This window comes from Solanum verrucosum, unplaced genomic scaffold, assembly GCF_900185275.1.
Source record: "Solanum verrucosum unplaced genomic scaffold, falcon-dt-bn FXZP01000252.1, whole genome shotgun sequence".
Lineage (NCBI taxonomy): Eukaryota > Viridiplantae > Streptophyta > Magnoliopsida > Solanales > Solanaceae > Solanum > Solanum verrucosum.
The window spans coordinates 2,949,944-2,971,598 of record NW_026019988.1 but is presented as its reverse complement, the minus strand read 5'-3'; the positions used below and the strand labels follow the sequence as shown (position 1 = coordinate 2,971,598).

Here is a 21,655-nt window from a genome sequence, read left to right as displayed (position 1 = left end):
GCGAGTACAATTTCGTTCCTCTCTTGATTCTTCTCTAATAAGATATTTATTCATGATTCGAGGAGGGCCGTTTGTGGCGTATTTCTCGACTTAGGATGATTTGAACTTGATCTACATAATTTGACCGCCGTTAGTGGCGTATTTCTCAAACTAGGATGATTTGGACTTAATCTGCATAATTCGAGGGCCGTTAGTGGCGTTTTTTATCAAACTAAGATGATTTGGATAATTTGAGGGTCATTAGTGGCGTATTTCTCAAATTAAGATGATTTGAATTTGATCTATTTATGAATATTCCATGAGTTTGTGAAATATTTGAGATCTTGATCTTTAAAAATACCCAAGAATTTATGGGATATTTGAGATTGATTGTCACTATTAATTTGATTTCTTGGTAGGTAGGATCCAATTATTCAAAATTTTGCCGTTAAAAGCTATTAACGGAGGAACGTTTTTTACGTTGTAATAATTTTTTAATTCCCAATAATTTTAATTAAAGCTGATATCTCATTCATTTCCCCACTTCAGCAACTTTCAAAAATGTGTTTTCTCAATTTATCAAATAAAACTTTAGTTATCCTAGTAGCCGTAAATAAAGAGTAAATGGTATAAAAAATTATGATTTTTTTTTGTTAATTTCATACTTTAACTATCCATTGTTCCATTAAGTTATCCAGTTGATGAAAACTTGATCAATTAACTGTTGAAATTGGTCCAAATATTGTAATTAGATTTTCCACATGTTAATGTCAAATATTACAGCTTTTAGGTCTCTTAGGTTCGGTAGTAATGCAATTAATTATTGTCCTTGCTAGTGAATTGATTTGCCAACTTCTCAACATTAAGATCAACAAGTACAAGAAACTTTCATCTTGTTTGTAATCAGAGGCGGATTCAAGATTTGAAGGTTGTGGGTGTCATATTGTCTATATAGGGTAAACGGGTCGGTTCCTTCAATTTAGATTATACTTTGAGTTATTTAGTTTTTTTTTTTCAATTTTTATACACAAATTGCTTAAATATGCATATTCAGTAGTGTTTTCCTTTAGATATTCTAATATATATTGTTTTACTTTTTTAAGATATTCTATTATTAAAGATATGCTGAAGTAGTTTTTTTTTTAAAAGAAAAGAATAAAATACCTTATTCTCTAAATATATTCTTATTAATATTTATGAGACGTTAAATTGATCTTTAACTAATATAGAATTCACACATGACATTCGTATGAATTTAAGATTAATACTTAGTGAAAAAAAATAAAATTGGGGCCCATTTGACCCTTTTGTACAAATTGTTAATTCTCAATAAAAGAGAGACCTGAACTCCATAAATTTGATTAAAAAAAAAAACTTAGCGAAAAAGAAAGTCAATAAGAATAATTTAGAAAGAGAAAAATATAGTTACTCTTAATAAGATAAATAAGTAATACTTAACAAACAAAGATGAACTCATTTAAAAAAAACTAAACCCCTGGACACATTAATGAGAAAGATAAAGAAGAGAACAAAAAAAAGGAAGGAAGAGCTGAAGCCCCCTCACAAGCAAAACGTAAAAAAAAAATATTCAGTGATGTCAAGAGGATTTGAACCCTCAACCCTCACGTACGACATAGCGCCTTTTGCCAATTGCACCATTTACAATTATATTTGATGGGTGGGAACTAGAGCTGTCAAAATGGGCTTGACCCGCTAGGTCGGCCCAACCCAACCCTTGAATTAAATGGGGTTGGGCTCAACTTTTTCTGCCCATTTAGGAACGAGGCTTTTTAGCCCAACCTCATTTGGCCCGCTGGCCTCGTAGGCCCAACCCGCAAGCCTCAGTGGTCAGCCCATGGGCTGTGAATTTTAAAAATATTTATTATATATATTTTAAGTAGTGTTTTACTTGTTAAGATTTTTTCAATAAATATTTTTAAAATATCAATATAAAATCAAGACTATATTTTTTACATATCTTTTACATTTTAGGGTCATTAGCCCACTAAATTTTCTTATTAGCCCAAGTTCATTACTCCATTATAACTATAAATCTTTGACCTCTTTTGCTTTTGTTTTTATGCCTAATTTTTCACTTCTCCTTTATTGTCTTGTTTATGAAAATAATGATCATGTAATTTTTTTTTGCTCGGATGAATCTTATGAATGTTGTATCTTGGCTATTATATATTTGTTTTGTAAATGTTCACTGAAGTATGTGTAATTCATGAATGAATTTATGTATGTATTGATGCCGTGTCCATCAGACATCAACGTTCGTATCCTTTTTAAGAGGAAAATGTTGTCCGTTTTTTGGTTGAAGGGCCAACCCGTCCCAACCCGTGGCCCGCTTAGGGCTGGGTTGGGCTGCTATTTTATCGGCCCTTTAATTAAAAGGGACAGCCCGTCCCAACCCATTTAACTCTCTAGCCCGTTAGGGTTGGGTTGGGTTGGGTTAGGCCAGCCCATTTTGACAGCTCTAGTGGGAACGTACAATAAATATCATTTTTCATACATATATACATATATATACAAAATTTTAACTGAGGTCACTGGGTGCCGTGGCACCCCTACCTATACCCTTAGATCCGCCCCTGTTTGTAATGTGACCTTAATTTTCTGTTAGAAAAATTGATATTTGAACTAAACTTTATTTTGAGAATATTCGAAAATCGACAAATTATGTAAGCGTTTGGACAATATTTGGTTAAATTTGAAAGAGAAAGGTATTTGAGTTAAAGTTGAAAACGAGTATTATTATAGTTCAACTAATTCAGATTAATCTACATTGAGAAATTTCACTTGAAAAAAAAAGCTCTATGTTAAAAATGATTGCATTCCCAAAATTCGACCATGTAATTTTGTTGAGTCCCACATCGGCTCTTTAGGGTTTAGGGGTGAGATGATTCTTTTTTTCATGATCTTGAACAATTCTCATATCATAAGATATATTTAAGGTTGAGTTATGTCCAAAATCTAATTTCTTCATCATGATATCAAAGTTAAGACTCATTCAATTTCTCAGTTTACTTGATATTCAATCTTCATATATCATATTGTCCATGCTCCAATTGGCAAGCCTAGTTTGAGTGATATTGAGTTTCACATAAGTTTTCTAGGAATGAGATTATCTCTTTTATGACCTTGAATAATTTTCATCTCATAAAAATAGTTTTGAGATTATCCTAGTTCAAGATCTTTTTCTTTATCAAATGAATGAAAAATATTTATTACTCCATTGCAATCTTTAACTATTACTAGCACATAGGTTGATCATTTTCTCGGGGTGCACTTCACACAAAAATGTGTGTTTTTTAGAGATGACAATGGGGCAGGGAGGATGCGGGACGGGTTGAAATGAGTTTTTTTAAAAATTAATGTGGGGCGGAGTGAGTTGCGGGTTTATGTGATTTTATGTGGGCTCAAACTTAATTTTAACTTTTTACATGTTATAAGAGAAATAGAGCATTATTTATTAAGATAGTTTCTATAAAGCTACTAAAATTTCAAGATAGTAAATGAAAATGGTTCACAAAAAATAGTACAATTTCTTACATGTTTTCCAATTGACCTCTAAAAAACAAATTTTTTAAGTCACTATCCTATTATATTAATACAACTTAATGAAAAAATGAATTTATTTTTATGAATTTTATTTTTAGTATCAAACTTAACTAGAAAAAGAAAAGATTAAAAAAGTTATGCAAGGCGGGGTGGGGCGGGTTGAAAATGAAAAAAAATAATTATGCGGGACGAAGCGAATTAAAAATTTTGCGAGTTAAGCTCAACCCGCTCCACCCCTCCCCGCACCGCTCCATTGCCATCCCTAGTGTTTTTGTTCAGAAATTAGATACCTCACTTTGGGAAAATATTTATTACTCCATCGCTATGGTCACATTTACAGTTAAGCATCTCTATTAATAACGTCGCTTGTTTTTAATATATTTTTTTTTATTATTATCATAAAATATTGTTATGTAGAAAATATAACATAATTGATATAAAAGATTGACTCCACGAAAAACATGATTATCATAATAAAAAATTGCACTTGAGTCGCTTCAAAATCAATATCCACAAAATAGGAGTAAAATCTGTGTATAATTTACTCCCTTTACACCCCATTGTGGAGGTCTACACATAATTAAAATCTGCGTATACGTTACTTCCCTTACACCCCATTGTGGAGGTCTACACAGTTTTATTAAATATATTATAATTATATTATAATAAAATATTGTTATAAAGGATAATACTTATTATATTGAAAAATCTTATTGTAGTTTGAAGCAATTATTCCAAAGGTTTACCAGAGAGAGAGAGGTGTTGGTGGCATATGGACATTTACTAAATAATTCAGAAAAAATATAATCTTCAACATTACTTCTAAGTTACTTTTGTTGCCACATGTATATAATGGTTTAGTGAAAATTGAGCAAGACCTAAATATGATTTTTATGTTGGTTACTCATTTCAATCATATGAGATTATCATGAGTCTGGAGCTAAAAGGGCAAAAAAAATTGCTAAAAGTTCCAAAAGGGCACATCAATTTAATTTTTAATCAAAAGGGAAAAGTTGTTCCTGACGGAGCGATTTTCTTCTGACAAAATTGACACCGTTAATTTTTTTTTTAACATCGCTGCCCCTGCAGCGTTTTTCTCAAAAATAAACTTTTTAAAATTGAACCTATTCCTTAAAAAAGTTAAAAAAAATTTTAAAAAAAAATCGCTTGCAAGGCTTAAAGAAATGGGGCTTCTCATAAACCAAATAAGCCAACAAAGAAATGGGGTTTCTCAGAAACCAAATAATCACCATATTGCTAAGTGTACCAGCTCTTTAGGTCAACCAACACAGGAGGAAATATGTGTTTAGGAAGGGAAACTTAGGCATCAAAGAGTGGTGCAACAATGGCGATTAACAAGAAGTAAACGAAAAAAAGCAAGTCCAATAGCTTAACAAAAGCACCCATTTTGATCTTCGTCTCTTTGCAGCAATAGAGGCAGGTACCAAACAGTTCAGCTAATTTTTTGAGAAAAACACTGCAGGGGCAGCTTAATTTGTTAAGGAAAAAAGAAAAAAAAAATTGAACGAAATCGCTGCCCCAGCAGTGATTTTTATGTTTTTTAGCGGAGTAACAGGATCAAATTTGTCATAAGGAAATCGCTCCGTCAGAAGCGATTTTACCCTTTTGGTTAAAAAAATACTCCAATTGATATGCCCTTTTGAAATTTTTGACAATTTTCTTTACCCTTTTGAATTCGGACTCAGATTATCATATAAGAAGTTGAAATATTGACTTTTTCTTATTTCAATGCATGTTCCACACATATTCATGTCCATTTTCATAAATAATAATAATAATAATAATAATAATAATAATAATAATAATAATAATAATGAATTTTGGTTATTTGTTTTTGATATATTTCTCATATTGCACTTTTATCGAAAAGAATCGATAAAAAGTTAAATTATCAACTAATTTAAAGTAACTGAAAATTTATAATTACAAGAGAAAGAATTATAGCTATAAAAATTGTTATTCTTTTAGATACATGATTCTAAAGATTTAAATCTCAAATCAATACTGAAGATTAGGCGAAAAAAACCTGGAAGGAATATCAAACCTATTTCACTCGCTAAGTCTATCAGAAGATTTAAATGAATAGCATCAATGCTAAGAACAATCGCAATTCAATAACTTGAAAAAAGAAAGTCGAAATATTGATAAAGTGAACCTTTCTTTTTGAAAAAAAAATGGGACCATCTTTTTGAACATTTACTCCTAGTGAAATTAAAGCCTTTAATTACCACTTAGCTAGCTACAAAGTGATTAATTAACTAGTTGTACAAGTTTACAATGCTTAACTTGATTTAAAAAACGTCTTAAAAGTTTCTTTATCCAACTTGTTAATCTAGAAGTCTCTATGTGTGTCTATTATTCTTCAATAAAGCTCAACATAAGTATTTTAAAAAAAACTTTCTCAAGAATTAAATTTTCATTTTTTATTTTATTATAATTTAGAAGTGACACCATTAGAATTTCTCAATGGTGTTTGTAACAAATCTGAATTGCTCACTATATTGATAAGAGAATTGAAATGCGATTACAATTTTAGAATTGTAATTGCAATAGCCAAACTACTGAATTACATGGAAATATGAAAATAACAAGTAACTAAGATAGAGATAAAAGTTAAGATGAGAAGCTTAGACTCTAGAAGAAGAAGCGAGAAACAAACGTTTTTCTTTAATATGCCTAATCCCTATATCATTGACCACTACCCCATTTAATGAAACCGTTTTCACACCCACTACTCGACCTGGATCTCAAATTAGCTTGGACCTATTGCTTGCTCTCAGTCCAATAGCTCTTGTCAGCCCAATAACTACTTGTGTGACCTTGGTATCCATATTTGGCTGGACTTGGTTCATAACAATGTTTGCCTTTAAACAAGAGGAACTTTCGCATATAGTCACTCAAAAATAGCCTAATTACGCTCTATAGCTATAGTTTGCTAATTACGATTCGTAGCTACATGTTATAAAGAGGAGAGTGACGAGCGAGACTGGGAGAGGGAGGAGAGAGGGTAGAGAGTGGGATATAGATGAATTGTATATGTATATCGGTTAGATAATTGTATATTATACATATGTATTTGTATATTCTAGCGAGCGAGATTGGGAGAGGGAGGAGAGAGGCGAGCGAGAGAGGGCAATAATTTGTATAATTCACACCTCGTTTGATTAATTCACAGGTACGTTTGTATAATTCATGTGTTTTTGTATAATTGAGTAATACAAAGTGTGGAATTATACAAATATATATGATAAAACTCGAAATAAAGAATTGATACAAACATCAACATATGAACTTTAAACAATTATACAAAATATATTATACAAATTACATTATATAAATGATATTATAAAAAATCCGAAAACTACACGTTTATACAAACTTTAAAAGGTTATACACAAAATTATTGAATGTATATGATGACAAAACTGAAAAACCAAAGGAAATCATCGTCATATACAAATACAAACTATCGTATACAAATACAACTCAAACGAAGAATTGTTAGTTGTGAATTATACAAATGTGGCGAATTATACAAATATGACTAATTATACAAACTCGAAGTCAGCCCACGTAATTAATGGTTAATGTTAGTCGCGAGTGATAATTATAGCAAACTATAGCTATGATGAGTAATTAAGTAGTATAAGTTTGCATAACCGCTTAGTTTTCCCTTAAAAAAATCAAAAAACTGAAGAATCTATCTTTGAATTTACATCAAATATTAATTAGTTTGATCCTCCTAAGTCCTAATCAAACCAAACAAAATGATTAAAATAAAAGAAGTATATATAATATATACATTATAATTTAATATATTTTTATTTTTAAATATATAAGATATATGTTATGGCCCTTAATTTGTGAATATAAATGAGGGAACATGAGAATTTTGCACTTCTATTTTGTAGTGATCCTGTCTCCAGAAGCTTACTCTTATATGAAGACAAGAATTATTATTAGTATCTAAATGTGATGTAGAATTAGGATGCGTTTGGTAAGGAGCAATTTTTGAATTTTTTTCAGCTATCTGATTTTGTGCATTCTTAATAGCCACATTTTAGGGCGGTCTTTTTGTCGACAAATGTTTTTATTGATTCGTAGTTTTTGAAAGATGAGAATCAATTAGGTTAGCATTTACATCGAAAATTTAAATATTATATATATGTTTGATCCTTTGTAGAAATTATTCATAATAACGAGCTTGTAAAATGAATCTATTATCATAAAAAGATCCGTCATTCTTGACCCTACTTCACCTTAATTGTTTTATTTAAATAAGTAATAGTTCTAAGTTTGATAAATGAAAATTTTTAAAAATCATTTTTTTTGGGAAAAACAGTTCTTTAAAGATAAAGGATATGACTTTTCTAATTAGAAATAGGGAAAAAATATAATTCGTATGTGTCCATTCCATTCTGAATCTTCTAATACTTACCCTCCAACACACAACTAATCCCTACCACCACTCTTTTGGTGGTTTTGTGCCTACTCGAAAATATTTGTTTAAATTATATATAAATATTTTTAAAAAAATATTACACATTTGTTGGTTTTGTGGCCGATAATATTTGTTTAAATTATATAAATATTTTTTTAAAAATATTTTCCATTTAGTGTGTCAAACACACCCTTAGTATTGTTCTTATACACGTGGAGGAATGAGAAACAAACAGCACCATGTTAAATCATGTTCTCGAGCCTTGCATTGGAATAAATATATTTTTTTGTTTTTAATTAAAAGAATTTGAGTTATGTGATTTTCTTTTTTTTTTAAAACCGAATAATAATTGCCATCCTTTTTATCGTAGAAATATAAGTTAATCAAAACTTCAATACGAATATAAAATCTTGAATGAAAGTAAATTAAAAAATTATGAGGTTATGATTCAAAAGACAGATAAGTATGTTAGAAGTTTAGATGAGAATCCACCAGCTTGCTTTTCTTGGTTAACAAAAAAATATACATATGTTACATTCTTACAAGAAAACCAAAATAATTTACTCATTATATTTATTTTAGAACATAAAAAGCAGAAAGTAATTCTCTAATTATTTTTTGATATCACACAAAACTAATTTAGAAATTGTGGGAGTTTATATTAATTACAAAAAAGGAAATTAAAAACTTTAAAAAGGATGAAAATGACATTAATTAAGATTGGGACAACTTCTTTTTTTCTTTTTAAATCAAGAAGATACCTTGCAATATTCCCTTGTCATCTCATTAAAGACATAATAAAAACACGGTATATATTCCTTACTTTTTTTTTCTTTTCAAATCATTATGTTTCTTGCCTTAAAAATAATAAAATAATTATTGAATGATTATGATGAAATGAATATAATTTGTTATATTTAATTAGAAATTTGGATTTACGAGTTTTATTTATTAATGAATAACCTTTCGATACAAAAAAAAAAATGTTTTCTTAGTTTTTTAACGAGTTTTAAAATAAATTTTGAATATGGAGTAAAATTTTGAGTGAGAAATCAAGAAAAACAAAATCAAAATATTACATTTCTTATAGTCTTTATACTACCTGTAGTACATATACTGAGTATTAATTACACAAATTAGGAGTATCAGTTATCTCTCTTAAATATTTCATTTTAATTACTCTTTTTGTCCTAATTTATGTGATACATTTTGAATTTTGAAATTTAAATAAGTCTATTTTTTACCGTAAAATTTCATATATCTTTTAAATATTTTAAATTGTTATTTATTATTACTTATAATACTTTTTATGTAATTTATAAATATATCAATTTCATTTTTAAAAAAATTGAAGATTTCATAAATAAATTTCGCTCAAACTTAAATTGTTTGACTATAAAAAATAAGGGTATCATCACTTAAATAATCAGCAGTAATGCCCCCAGAATTGTAAAATTCATATATCGAATCAATTAACAAAGACAAAATTATCTCTTTTCCCTTTTTTTAATTATTAATTAAGAAACATAAAGGTCTTCCACCTTCTAGGTCCTTCAAGAACTTCTTCTCTTTTGGATTACGTATTAGAAATCCAAACCCACAGATTAATATAAATACAGAAACACCACAAAACTAACATATATACACAGAGAGAGAAAAAAAATCAAAGAGAGATTTTTTTTTTTTTTATATATAAAAAAAATGGGGAAAGCACGTATAATAGGAATTGGAATGGATTATTCAGCAACAAGCAAAATAGCTCTAAAATGGGCAATTGATAATTTAATTGAAGAAGGTGATACAATTATTATTATTCATGTTGTTTCTTCTAAAGTTGAACCAACTAGTAAACAACTCTTTGAAGATACAGGATCACGTAAGTCTTTTTTCTTTTTTTGTTTATTTCATTTTAATCAATTATTTTCGAGTGGAGGATCTATCAAAAACAGTTTCTCTTGTATATACATCAGCTTTTTCAGATTTCACCTATGTTGTTGTTTGTTGTAGTTAAATTAATTTTTGTCAATCTCTCTACTTTCACAAGGTTGTGTAGATTTTTCGGATTTTATTTATGAGATTATACTGGTTATGTTGTTCATTTTAATTAATTAAACATATCTATTGATGATTTTTTTGATTTTTTTGTTTGTTTAATGCAGCTTTGATACCTTTGGATGAATTTAAACAGATTAATGTGTCTAAGTATTATGGATTAAATCCTGATAAAGAGGTTATTGATATGCTTGAGCCTGTTGCCAAACTCAAAAAGGTAATTAATAATAATTTACTCTTCTTATTTCTTGTTCTTCTTTTTGCTCTTTCGACAATTTGATGCATAAAATATTTTATTTTGCGTTCACACATAGAATTAAAGAGTGTGATGTACTAAAATATTAGTAGTAGTTTCTCTTGCTCTTTGCTTCTAACTCTTTGGTGATGATTTAATCTAACGACACGTGTCCTTTTGAACTTTCATTTGATTTTTTTTTACAAAAATGTCTTTTTTAATTTTTACCCTTTATTTTAAGGAGCTCGAATTAATAACTGAAAAATTAAGCTTGTTCTTGACAGATTTGATCGGATGTGTTCATAATCTGGAGTAAAAGAATTCGATTTTTTTTTTTGCATACTTTGTTATTGAAATTTGATTTTTATTGAATTATTTATTTATTTCATCTGAAAGTTTAAACCGTCAAGAAAATATATTTTATTTATTTATTCTTTGATGAATCGAATACCTGATTTTTTTACTTTTTCTTTTGTAGTAAGAAAAATAAGTATTGTTTAATTAATAATTTGTGGGATAAAAAACCAGGTGACAGTGGTGTCAAAGGTGTATTGGGGAGATGCAAGAGAGAAACTTTGTGATGCTGCTGAAAGTCTCAAACTTGATTCACTTGTAATTGGAGGCAGAGGCTTAGGAGTTCTTAAAAGGTAAACACAAAGTATAAATTTAGATGATCAAAATGAACTGAGTTAATAAACGAAATAATAAACTCAAAATGGGAGAGTAAATGTTACTTGTACTGAAATGAGTGGGTGAAATGTTACTTATTAAGTTTTAATTTTTTTAAAAACATTATGTGGGGTTAATTTGTAACTGTTTAATATTTGCAGGGTGTTACTTGGAAGTGTGAGTAACTATGTGGTGCAAAATGCAACATGTCCTGTCACTGTTGTGAAAACCAGTCCTCAAAAGTGAAAAAAAAAAAGACACTAAAGTTTATGTCTTATTTTGTTTTAAAAAAAAAAGAGCTACTTTGTATTTTTACTTTCTTTCGTTTTTGTATAGTATTTTGTTTGGGATTTTATTTATTTGATTTCTTAGGGTATGAGTTGGCTTTTGTTTGAGAGTGCTGGATGTGAGATGATTGTGGGACTTTGTTATATTTCAAGTTTATCATCTTATATATATTTGTTGGCTTCTTGTTTGTCATTTGTGAGACACTTGTCTTTGTCAAAATGCTAAATGTTTCACTTGTGAGATTGGGAAGAAAACATTGTGAAGTTTCTTGTGATAAATGTTATAATAGTTAAAAGTTTATGAGTGAGGTCTAAGTACAACATTTATCGATTTAAGAAAGAGCCTATCAAAATAGGTTTAACAAAATATTTATATTCCAATCCCCTAAACCTGACCAATAATTTTACAATTCCATGCTTTTAAAGATGTTAGTAGTAATGATTTTTCAACAGTAATTTTATTTTCATCTATTTCAATTAAGCTTGGGGAACATGTTTATCTAAGAAAGCCTGGGCCAAATTACTGAAGGTTGTACTAACTTCACTTGCAGCAGCATAACTCTTTATTGCATCGATTACTTCTGGCTTTAAGATCTCTTCTTTGTTTGATGCATTGCAAAGACAATACAAAGTTCCTAGAGCATAAATTACCTGAAAAATCGAACTTCATATCATTACAAGTGGGGGTTTGAGGGGGGTGTATGCAATCTTGATCCTACTTATAAAAGGTAGAGAGGTTACACTATCTATCAATTAAACATATATCAAACAAAACAAGTAGAACGTAAAGAATACCTGTAGCAACAACGATCAATATGAAAATCGAAGGAAAGAAAATATTTTCACTGATGAGGGAAATTAAACAACAGGAGTGACTACCTACTAATCTTCTAACCTAATCCTGACCTCCATATCTCCTTATTGTTATCTCCTGTATTCAGGTTAGTAAAAAATACAGAAACAGAAAAAAGATGAAATTGACAGAATGATTTTTAATCCGAGTCCACAGAAACCACTGTGTTTCCTTAAGAAATTTAATCCCCTCACTGTACCCGAGGTTGCAGATTAATTCCTCCCAAGATAAAACGGATTAACCTGTTAAAGAAGTAGCGGTACCTCAAACTTCAATAACTTCAGCGAATGCAAGAACAGCAACAAGAGCACACACAGACTTAGTCGATCGACAATTTTATTTATGTAAGAAAATGTATGCAGAGAGGGAAAATTTCAGTGTTTGAAAAAACAAAAAAGACCTTTTATTTATAGCCATTTTGCAGCAAGGAACGCGTCTGTTCAGAAAATCTGTTCAGACCCATTTTTTTCCAGAACATTGTGTCCTTTGGGAAAAGTAACGACTTTTCGGAAGGAATACCGTTTGGGAAAAGTAACGACTTTTTGGAAGGATTACCGTTACAACGTGAATTTCAAATAAATTCAGTTGCGCCAAATTAATTTTGTTATTTAATTAACATTCTGAATTAATTTATAAGAGAAAGGAAATGATTTAACAAGATTGATTAAATAAATTTTGTCCAAAAATATTATCAATCAATCACATCATTTGCCAAATCCAAATCCAAATCCGAAGCCGAAGCCGAGGCCGAGCGAGCGACGACGACGGCGCGAGGGGGTACCTTATCATTTGCCAAATCCAAATCCAAATCCAAATTCGAAGCCGAAGCCGAAGCCGAAGCCGAAGCCGAGGCCGAGGCCGAGGCCGAGCGAGCGACGACGACGGCGCGAGGGGGTACCTTCTTCTTAACCCTTTAAGAACTAAAAGAAGTGTTTCCTAATATAAGGACAACAATTTCCTTTCTTCTACCGATATGGTAAAAATGACCTTTCATTTGCACTTTTGCAATGATGACTTTTCATTTTCCCTCCAAAATTGGTTCCCCCTTTTTCATTGGTTCTTCCACTTTCCATTTTCTCTTTTTTATTTCCCATTCACACCCTACTAAACCGAACACTTATCAGAGTCATGTTCTCCATAAGTTGTAGGTGTGTCTTGTCCTATCTAATCACCTCTCCTTAATATTGAACTTTGGGAAGTAAAAACAACCAGCACAAAAAAGAACAGTCCGAGACTAGACCAGAATACTAAAAAGATTCAAGTCTTGCTGAAGAACTAATTCCAGAAATGAGGAAACAACACCATTTTACTCGGCGTGCTGCCTAAAGTCGCAGAAAGTCACAAGACCAACTATTAACAATAAGTACATTGTATAAGCTTGTGCCTAGCTAACCCTACTCAAATTTAGTAACAAGATTGACAGATAATTGTTACTCGACGAATCAATTTACAACAGCTAGTCTGAAGTGTTCCCGCGGTATGTATATGTGCAAATTTTACCATGTGAAGATCAAAGCTCTCAATAAACTAGCAAAACCACAAAATGTTTGTTAATGTGCTTACAGTGCTCCTAACAGGACTTGACAAACACTGGACGATGAGGGGGATACCATCATTTTGAGTGACAAGAGCAGCATTTGCTGGATCTGCAAGTCACAAATGCATCAACTGATATGGAGAAGAGCTAATTCTTGGAGCAGTTTATTACAAAAAACTTTTATCTTACCAGCACACGCATTGCAGATTCCTCCGATCCCAAATTCCACGAGCTTCTCATTAGGCTCAGTTAAACAGTCGAGGAAAAGTTCTATTACATTAAGCTGTTTAACATCACAAGATATGTTTGGGCAAGAAACCAGGAAAATTCGATGATTACAATACTCATTAGGAAGTTTCTTAACTTGACGCAAGAAGGTAAAGTTGTAAGGATCATATGCAAAGTTGGCCAAATTAGCAACAATCTTCTCTTTTGTCTCTGTAATAACAAGAATATACCAGCACAACCTATATTGCTCGGACTTTCCAAAAAAGTTGCAGAGAACTCTAAGCATACCTTCAGAAGATGCATTCTGAAACTGAGTTACCAATTCCTGAAACAAGAATGTAAGTATTGATTATTGAAATACGAAACCAAGTTTTTTGCTTATCCAAATTCCATGTACAACTAATGTTCGCTTAACTTCAGCAGATAAAGTTTTGTTATTCCAATCTTCTTTCTATCAACTATATCGAGTAAGGAGGACTAACCTGAAGGTATTCCACCCTCGAAGTTCCATATTTTCCAGTGCGTTCTTCTTGCCTTTGGCTATTCGTGAATATGTGAATGCAACTATGGTAGAGAAAGAGATCAGAATGCAGTAACAATGTAACTCTGCACCCTGCAAACAGAACGTGCACCATTCAAGTCTATTTCATTTAAATACCAAATAATTCATCTAGAGCGGAAATTTTGTTTAAATCTCACACTTTTCTGTACACAAGTAACTCTGTGTGTGTGGGGGGCCGCGGGGGGGGGGGGGGGACAAGCACGAATAAAGTGGTGCAAGACAAGATTGCAGCGGAAGAATACCCAAGTTTAAATCTTTCACTCTATTTTAACCAAAAGGATACTAATGAGACTTCATCAGAGTAGTTGGTTGTTAAGTAGTTAAAAGATGGTTAGGATGATTAAGAGTAGTATAGTTTTTTCTCTTAAAAGTTGTTATAACTAATTCTTTCAATAGTTAGTTACATAAACAACTATAAATACATGTTCATGTCATTGTACAAGTTAGCCTCTTGAGCTCATAAATTGAATTCTTCTTTCTTCTCTTCTAGTAGCTTCTGTAAATCGTGTCTACGTTCATGGTATCAGAGCCATACACAGTGACAAGCTGTGATAGGCGTTTTAGGTTGAAGAATCAGAGAGTTGCTTTGTCAATTCACAGATTCGAATCAGAGAGTTGCTTTATCAATTCACAGATTCATCAGATTCTCAGTTGATCTGCAGATTGGAGTTCATTTCTGTTATTAACTGAGTTTGATTCTTATTCCGCAACAAGTTTGATTACTATGTCTCCAGATCGAGTAGCTGAAGAACTAAATCAAGGTATCAACAATGGAGAAATTATTGGTTCTGGTTTCTTCGCTTTGCCCTCTAATACAGTCTCATCATCTCAAGGTATTGATTACAATCATCCTTTGTTTCTTAGTTCTACTGATGTGAGTGGTGTTAGCCTTATCTCTTTTCAATTACTTGGCATTGAGAATTATACATTGTGGAATCGATCTATTACACTAGCTCTATTGGGAAGAAATAAAATAGGATTGGTAGATGGATCCTGTAGGAAGGAAGTTTATAATGAAGAACTGTGGGGGCAATGGGAGAGGGTAAATGCCATTGCATTGTCTTGGTTAATGAACTCAGTCTCTAAGAGTCTTCTTAGTGGTGTTGTTTTTGCTTCGAGTGCTTTGCAAGTTTGGAATGACTTGAAAGAGAGATTTGATAGAGTAGATGGTTCTAGAACATATAGTCTTCACAAAGACATTGTAACATTGCAACAAGGTACTAATTCAGTTTCTGAGTATTATACAAGACTTAAAACTTTGTGGGATGAGTCTGAACTTTTAGTGCCTGCACCTTGTTGCAACTGTGATAAATCAAAAGGATTTGTGGCTCATATGAATAGGCAGAAGTTGTATCAGTTTTTGATGGGGTTAAATGAGTCCTTTCAACAAGCCGGAAGTCAGATTCTGATGCTAAATCCTCTACCTACTATTAATCATGCTTATGCTATGATAGTAGGAGATGAAAGCCAAAAAGCAGTGATGTCTCACAGCAATAGCATGGGAATGAACACAGTTAGTGCTGACTCTGTGGCTATGTATTCTAAATCTGCATCTACCTCAGGTGTAAATCAGAGATTCAAGAGGAACTCAGTCTTGATTTGTGACTTTTGTAAGTGTAAAGGTCATAGCAAGGAGTATTGCTACAAGATCGTAGGGTATCCACCTGACTTCAAGTCAAAAAGGAAACCACAAGGTACTGCATCAGATGGCACTCCTGATCAGGTTCACTTCTCCTATGGTATGAATACGAATGTGCAGGTACCGGGATGGGGAAGAGAAACTGATAGCTCTCAGAGTGCTCATGGTGTACCAGGTCCTTCCAATTCTTCTAAGTTGCTGAGTCAAGCTTAACATGATGTGAAGCAGTTGTTGAAGGGTTGCACTTTCACAAAGGATCAATATGATCACATTCTCAAAGGTTTTCAGCATAAGACAGACATTGCCTCATTGGATTGTAATGCTACACCTGCTGCTGCTCACACTGCAGGTAAATTATTACATGTTCCTGATATTAACAGAGTGTGGATTGTAGATACTGGTGCTACTAACCATATGATATCTGATTTAGATATGTTTATCAAAGGCACTGTTTCGAAATTAGAGGTTCCTAAGGTTGTGTACTTACTGTTTTATTTGGAAAATGTATTTTAGACTGGTTTAGAGTCGCCACTTAATTTTAAAGCAAAATTAAGAAAACTGTTGTTTTCAAAAGACTAAAACAGAACTCTAGTGAAAACTTTAAAAAGGGTTCGAGGTTCTTATTAACAGTCTAGGAAGGTTTTAAAAGCACCTAGAATGTCCACTAATGTGGTTATCTGACAATTAATTATTTGGCTAAAATAATTTTAACTTAACTCATCTTGCAAAATTGAACTATTTTGTAGTCGAAACTATTTTAAAGGGGAAAAAGAAAAATGTTGAAATACTATCATCTAAGTGAGGTATTTTCCTTGCAAAAATTCTTTAAGTCCTTTTAAAGGTGATCGATTTGGTAAAGTTGTTAAAACAAAATAAGCGTCTTTCGGGGATTTGAATTTTTTAACCTTAAGATTAATAACGGATATTAGCAAATAAACAAACACAAAAAGATAAGGAGGGGAAGAGACTTGGAGGCCCAAGTCTGGTTTATGTTCGCCTGGGCCAGCACTTGGGCCTATTTTCGTTTTTTGGGCCTTCGGCCCAATTCTTGCCTGTTCTTTGCACCTGTCCTAGACTAACGAGGAAAATATAATAATAAAGTTTTCTTTGGGCCTTAGGCCCAATCTTGCACCTGTCCTAAATTCTAACAAACAATAAGGGATGAAACGACAAGAGCTTAGGCCCAAAATAACAAAATACAAATTTGAATTTTGGGCCCTGTAGGCCCATTTTCCCATCTTCGTATACACTAGGCGTATACTAGTGCATACAATCCTGTATCAGCTCCGAACCTTGCATCTTTTGTTTCCGAACACCTGTACGTTGACTTTCGGAAATCTGTTCTTCGATCCTCTAGTTGGCTGACTCGATGAGGGACAAAATATTGGGTTGGACCCCAACTTGAAATGCAGGAGGATGAAATAGAGTCCATAGGACTCATATATTAAAATTCTATGCAAGAAAGGATAAAGAGAAAAAAGTAAAATAAAATTAGCACAACACATATCAAGTTAAAATAATTAGACAAAGTAATGACTCAATATCAGACTAACACTATAAAAGAATAACACGACTAAGTACAACTTGGGAATTTAAACCAGATTAACACTTAACCACTTAACCAAAGACTAATTACCGCTCATTCCGGATAGCCAAAAGGTTTTGCAAATGATGGGTCTTGAATCACGATTTGTTAAACAATACAGTCACCAAGAACAAATAGATAGGATAATTAATCTAACAGATTTTCGACTATTAGCAAATACTACCTATTAAAAATGAGACCACGTAAATAGACCAACAAGGCTAGATATTATGAAATACTTCATACAGTGACAAGTTTAAACTGAAATAGGGAAGTGAGGAGTAATTCACTGCTTCATATATTATTTAAATTGATAGGTATGCCAACAGTAATACTCTCCAGAGCAAACAAAATTCACTTTAATAAACCAAGAATAAGTCGGACAAACATATAACAACAAGAAAATAAAAATAAATAATTAATAAAAAAAAGACAAAGTAAGAAAAAAAAGGAAGTGGTCAAGCAAAATTGATGAATACAAAATAAACAACACTATTCTGAAATATCGAAAGAGGCTGCTTAGCTTTTAGGGAGCAACGTATTTGACGGAATACCATTTCACTATAAGTTGCACTCAAAACAATACAAAGAGTCAACTTACGAATTCCCCGCCTAAGCTATTTAACTCGAACAGACAACATGGATCAAAGAGGAAACCAAGAGGATGGCCAAGACTAATCAAGGCAACAAACGACGATTCATATTTGAGCACGTCAAACATCAACCTATGAGATTAAAACAATTTAAGGCATTGAAAATGTGAGCAAAATTGCCAGATCTATATCAACATGATCGAACTTACCTAAGTAACTAAAACAGACCACGAAACAAGAACTAAGCGGGATGGCAATCAATAGTCGATAAGAGAGACGAATGAACCACACCATTTAAAACATGTAAAGAGGTCTCGTATTCATGTTAAGAACACAAAATTAAGAGTGAATCAAAGTACTTTAAAGTCTGACAGAAAATTTCACATTAAACTAACCATTTCGAATCTTAACAGCTAACTCCAGAGAAGATAATAAGACTGAAAACTAAACCTCACATAGCAAAAATTGGACTCAAACCATACCAAACAAGCAAGATGAAGAGTCAAATAAGAGAAGCAAGAGCTCAAATAAAAAACTTAGCCGCATTTAGAGTATTTCGCTAATATTCAACCATATTCAATACTATATCAAGAACATGTAACAAGCTGATAACGAAATTGATTCCAAATAAAGACCTTTAGGACAGAAAACAAAACAGAACACGCCTCATTCGAAAAAGAAACTGAGAAATAATAATAAAAATGTTACCTTTTTCGGTGCAGCGAGATGAGACGAAAACGAGCAGGGGAATGACGACGATTTTCACCACATAATCGGAATAGCAGGCGAAAAACTTAATTTTCCCTTTTTCGAATGTATGTATTTTGTGACTAACTTTTGAACTATTCTCTCTGCCTTCTTAATATATTTAGTATGTGTTTTGCCTACCCTTGCTCAAGTCGTTCTTTGTATTTTCGCCCAAAAAAAAAATCCCCCCATACCAAAAAGAACAAGAATATTTATAGAAGGAGATTAGGGTTCACGTTTTTGGGGGAAAAAATGATAGAATTCGGATAGGAGTGAGAGCCCAAATCCAAATTCAAAAACCCAATTTCTTTCACCAATTAAGGGAAACATACTTTCTCTAAAAAATTACCCCATTCCGGAAGAGGAAAGGGGGTAAAACGCGTGTTCTGTCCTGCATGTCTGTTCGTACAAATTTGAAAGCGACATCGAGGAAGACGACAATGTAGGTGCATCGTACTGCCTTTGCGTGTTGACTTACGCGTCTGAAATCACGTCGTGAACTCGACGTATATAGCCACTGCTTTCCGTTTGCTCGCTGTGAGTGGCTCTTCGCGTTGTAGCTGTTGACACCCAATTTTGACCCTTCTTTCTTCTATTTCATTGTTTCGAGCTTCTAATTTAATAACGTATCAAATTATCATTTTTCACAACTATTTTTACTACTATATTTATTTATCTACTAAAATTATATATTTATTATCGAAATTACCATTATCACTTTTTCACCTTTTCTTTAAAAGTTGTTTGTCGTCATTATATTTCACATCAATATTTTGCATTCGTAATTAATATTAGCGTAAAATCGTAATATTGATGTTTTTTATTCACGTAAATTATTAGTTGTCATCTTATAACATTTTAAGTATTGGTTATTAAGTTAGAAGTCCAAAACAATTCAAAAGAAGAAAGAAAAAGCCCAATATATTCACACCAAGTAATCAACCCACTTTCTTTTAAAATTCGGTTCGAAATCTAGCCTTTGAATGGCCCATTTTCGCCCAATTTCAGTAGCCCAAACCCCAACTCCCAAATAAACCCAATACGATTAGAAGCTAGGGTTTTTCTTTGGTGCTGCGCAGCTGGTCACTATTTCCTCTTCCAGCAAACATTTGAGTACTTTCACCATTTGACAGACGCTGGTTGCACCATTCCCGTGCAAAGAATGCTTCACCAGATACGTCTCCATCTCCTCTTTCCTTTTTCATGATTTTAGAATACCCATAGCAAAAGCATAGTTAAAGCTCCTCCATTTCAAGTATCATTTGAAGCAAGTCTTGTTCCTTCATCCAAATGACGTGAAGGATCAGAAAGTCGTCCAATATTTGTCAACGTTCGGATTCAAAGTAATGAAAATATTCAAAAATCAAAAATCCCGCCCAAAACACAACCCTAGCTCTAAATCGCCTATAAATACTCGCATTCGGGAAGAATTTTGGGGCGGCTGATACTCTCATAAGTATTAATATTTGCTCTAATACATTTCATCTTTCCGCTCTCTATCAGATTTCTTGTTTTGAGTGTGTTCAAGCTCGTCTTTGTTCGAGTGTAGACCTGTGATCGAAGCACCTTGTTCACTGCCCTGCAACAGGTAATACTCCCTTTTTTTATCTCTGTTTTATCATCGTGATTAAATATACATTCTAAGAAATCTATATGCCCAGAATGATTCTTGCTTAAGTTGGCTGTGATCAAAGTTATATGGAGAGTATTTTGTATTTTTTTGAGACATGTACAGATTTGGACTTGTTCTTATTTAGGTTGAGTTTATAATGTGGAAATCAGTTTATTTTGTTTTGTTTCAAGTTTTACAACTTTTCTTTTTTTTGCTTTTTTTTAGTTTATCTTAAGCTTGAGAAAGATGTTATTGTTTTAATCTATTTCTAGTTGGTTTCAAAGTTGTCAGTTGCTAGACCCTTCTTATTCGACATTCAAATGTTATACGTTTTAGATGTTGTGAATGAAAGAATGGTTCCATTTTAGTTTCACATGAAATCAGTTTTGGTTATTAGTTAATTTTTCGTTTGGTGTCTTTGTATTATAAAATTACAGCTCGTATATTGTTATGTAAAAGTATATCTAAAGGGTATAGCTTCTATTTTGGCATAATTAGAAATTAAGTGATGAGTGTTAGCATATCATTATCTCACACTGCATATGATTTCCCTCATGTAGCTATATGTAAAACTTGAGCTTAAGCCTTCTTTTAACTCTCTGTTAGTGTATAACCGTTTTTTGTTTCGTTTCTTCTTTTATTTTTATTTTTTTAAAAAAAATATTATGTGTTGGCTATATATAAAGAAATCAATATCAAAAGAGCCATGGTTGTAGCCTCATTGTTCACGTTATATGAGTGTAAATTTTTATTCTTTTATATTCTATTAGAGATATGCATGGAAGCCTGTTTGATATTATGAAGGCTATGAATTATTTCTTCCTAGTTGAATATGAAGAATTTCAGGTTTAGCTTATGTTCAATATATATATTTTATGATTTAGCTATTTTTTTAGGTGGTTCAGAAGTCTTCAATAGCTAATGAGTATTTTATTTGATGCTTGCATATCTTGTGTTTGTAATAATATATACATTGTATAATTTTGCTTAGTTCTACATTTGATTTTCACTATCGTTTAAAGTCGAATCGTCTCACTAATCTCCTCTTTAC

The 21,655-nt window shown here is 32.0% G+C and overlaps 2 protein-coding genes across 2 annotated transcripts; one reads left to right on the top strand and one right to left on the bottom strand.

The window, feature by feature from the left end:
• Window positions 1-9,658: 9,658 nt before the first annotated feature.
• On the top strand, window positions 9,659-11,234 carry LOC125818725 (universal stress protein PHOS32). The gene is made up of 4 exons (XM_049498239.1): window positions 9,659-9,881; window positions 10,165-10,274; window positions 10,821-10,939; window positions 11,123-11,234. The coding sequence occupies exons 1-4, from the start codon at window positions 9,707-9,709 to the stop codon at window positions 11,205-11,207; spliced, it is 489 nt and encodes a 162-aa protein (XP_049354196.1). The 5' UTR covers window positions 9,659-9,706; the 3' UTR covers window positions 11,208-11,234.
• Window positions 11,235-11,579: 345 nt separating this feature from the next.
• LOC125818733 (uncharacterized) lies at window positions 11,580-14,544 on the bottom strand. Its single transcript, XM_049498246.1, has 6 exons — window positions 14,349-14,544; window positions 14,155-14,191; window positions 14,003-14,076; window positions 13,828-13,921; window positions 13,665-13,747; window positions 11,580-11,899 (listed from the first exon to the last, which is right to left on the bottom strand). The coding sequence occupies exons 1-6, from the start codon at window positions 14,499-14,501 to the stop codon at window positions 11,726-11,728; spliced, it is 615 nt and encodes a 204-aa protein (XP_049354203.1). The 5' UTR covers window positions 14,502-14,544; the 3' UTR covers window positions 11,580-11,725.
• Window positions 14,545-21,655: the final 7,111 nt, after the last annotated feature.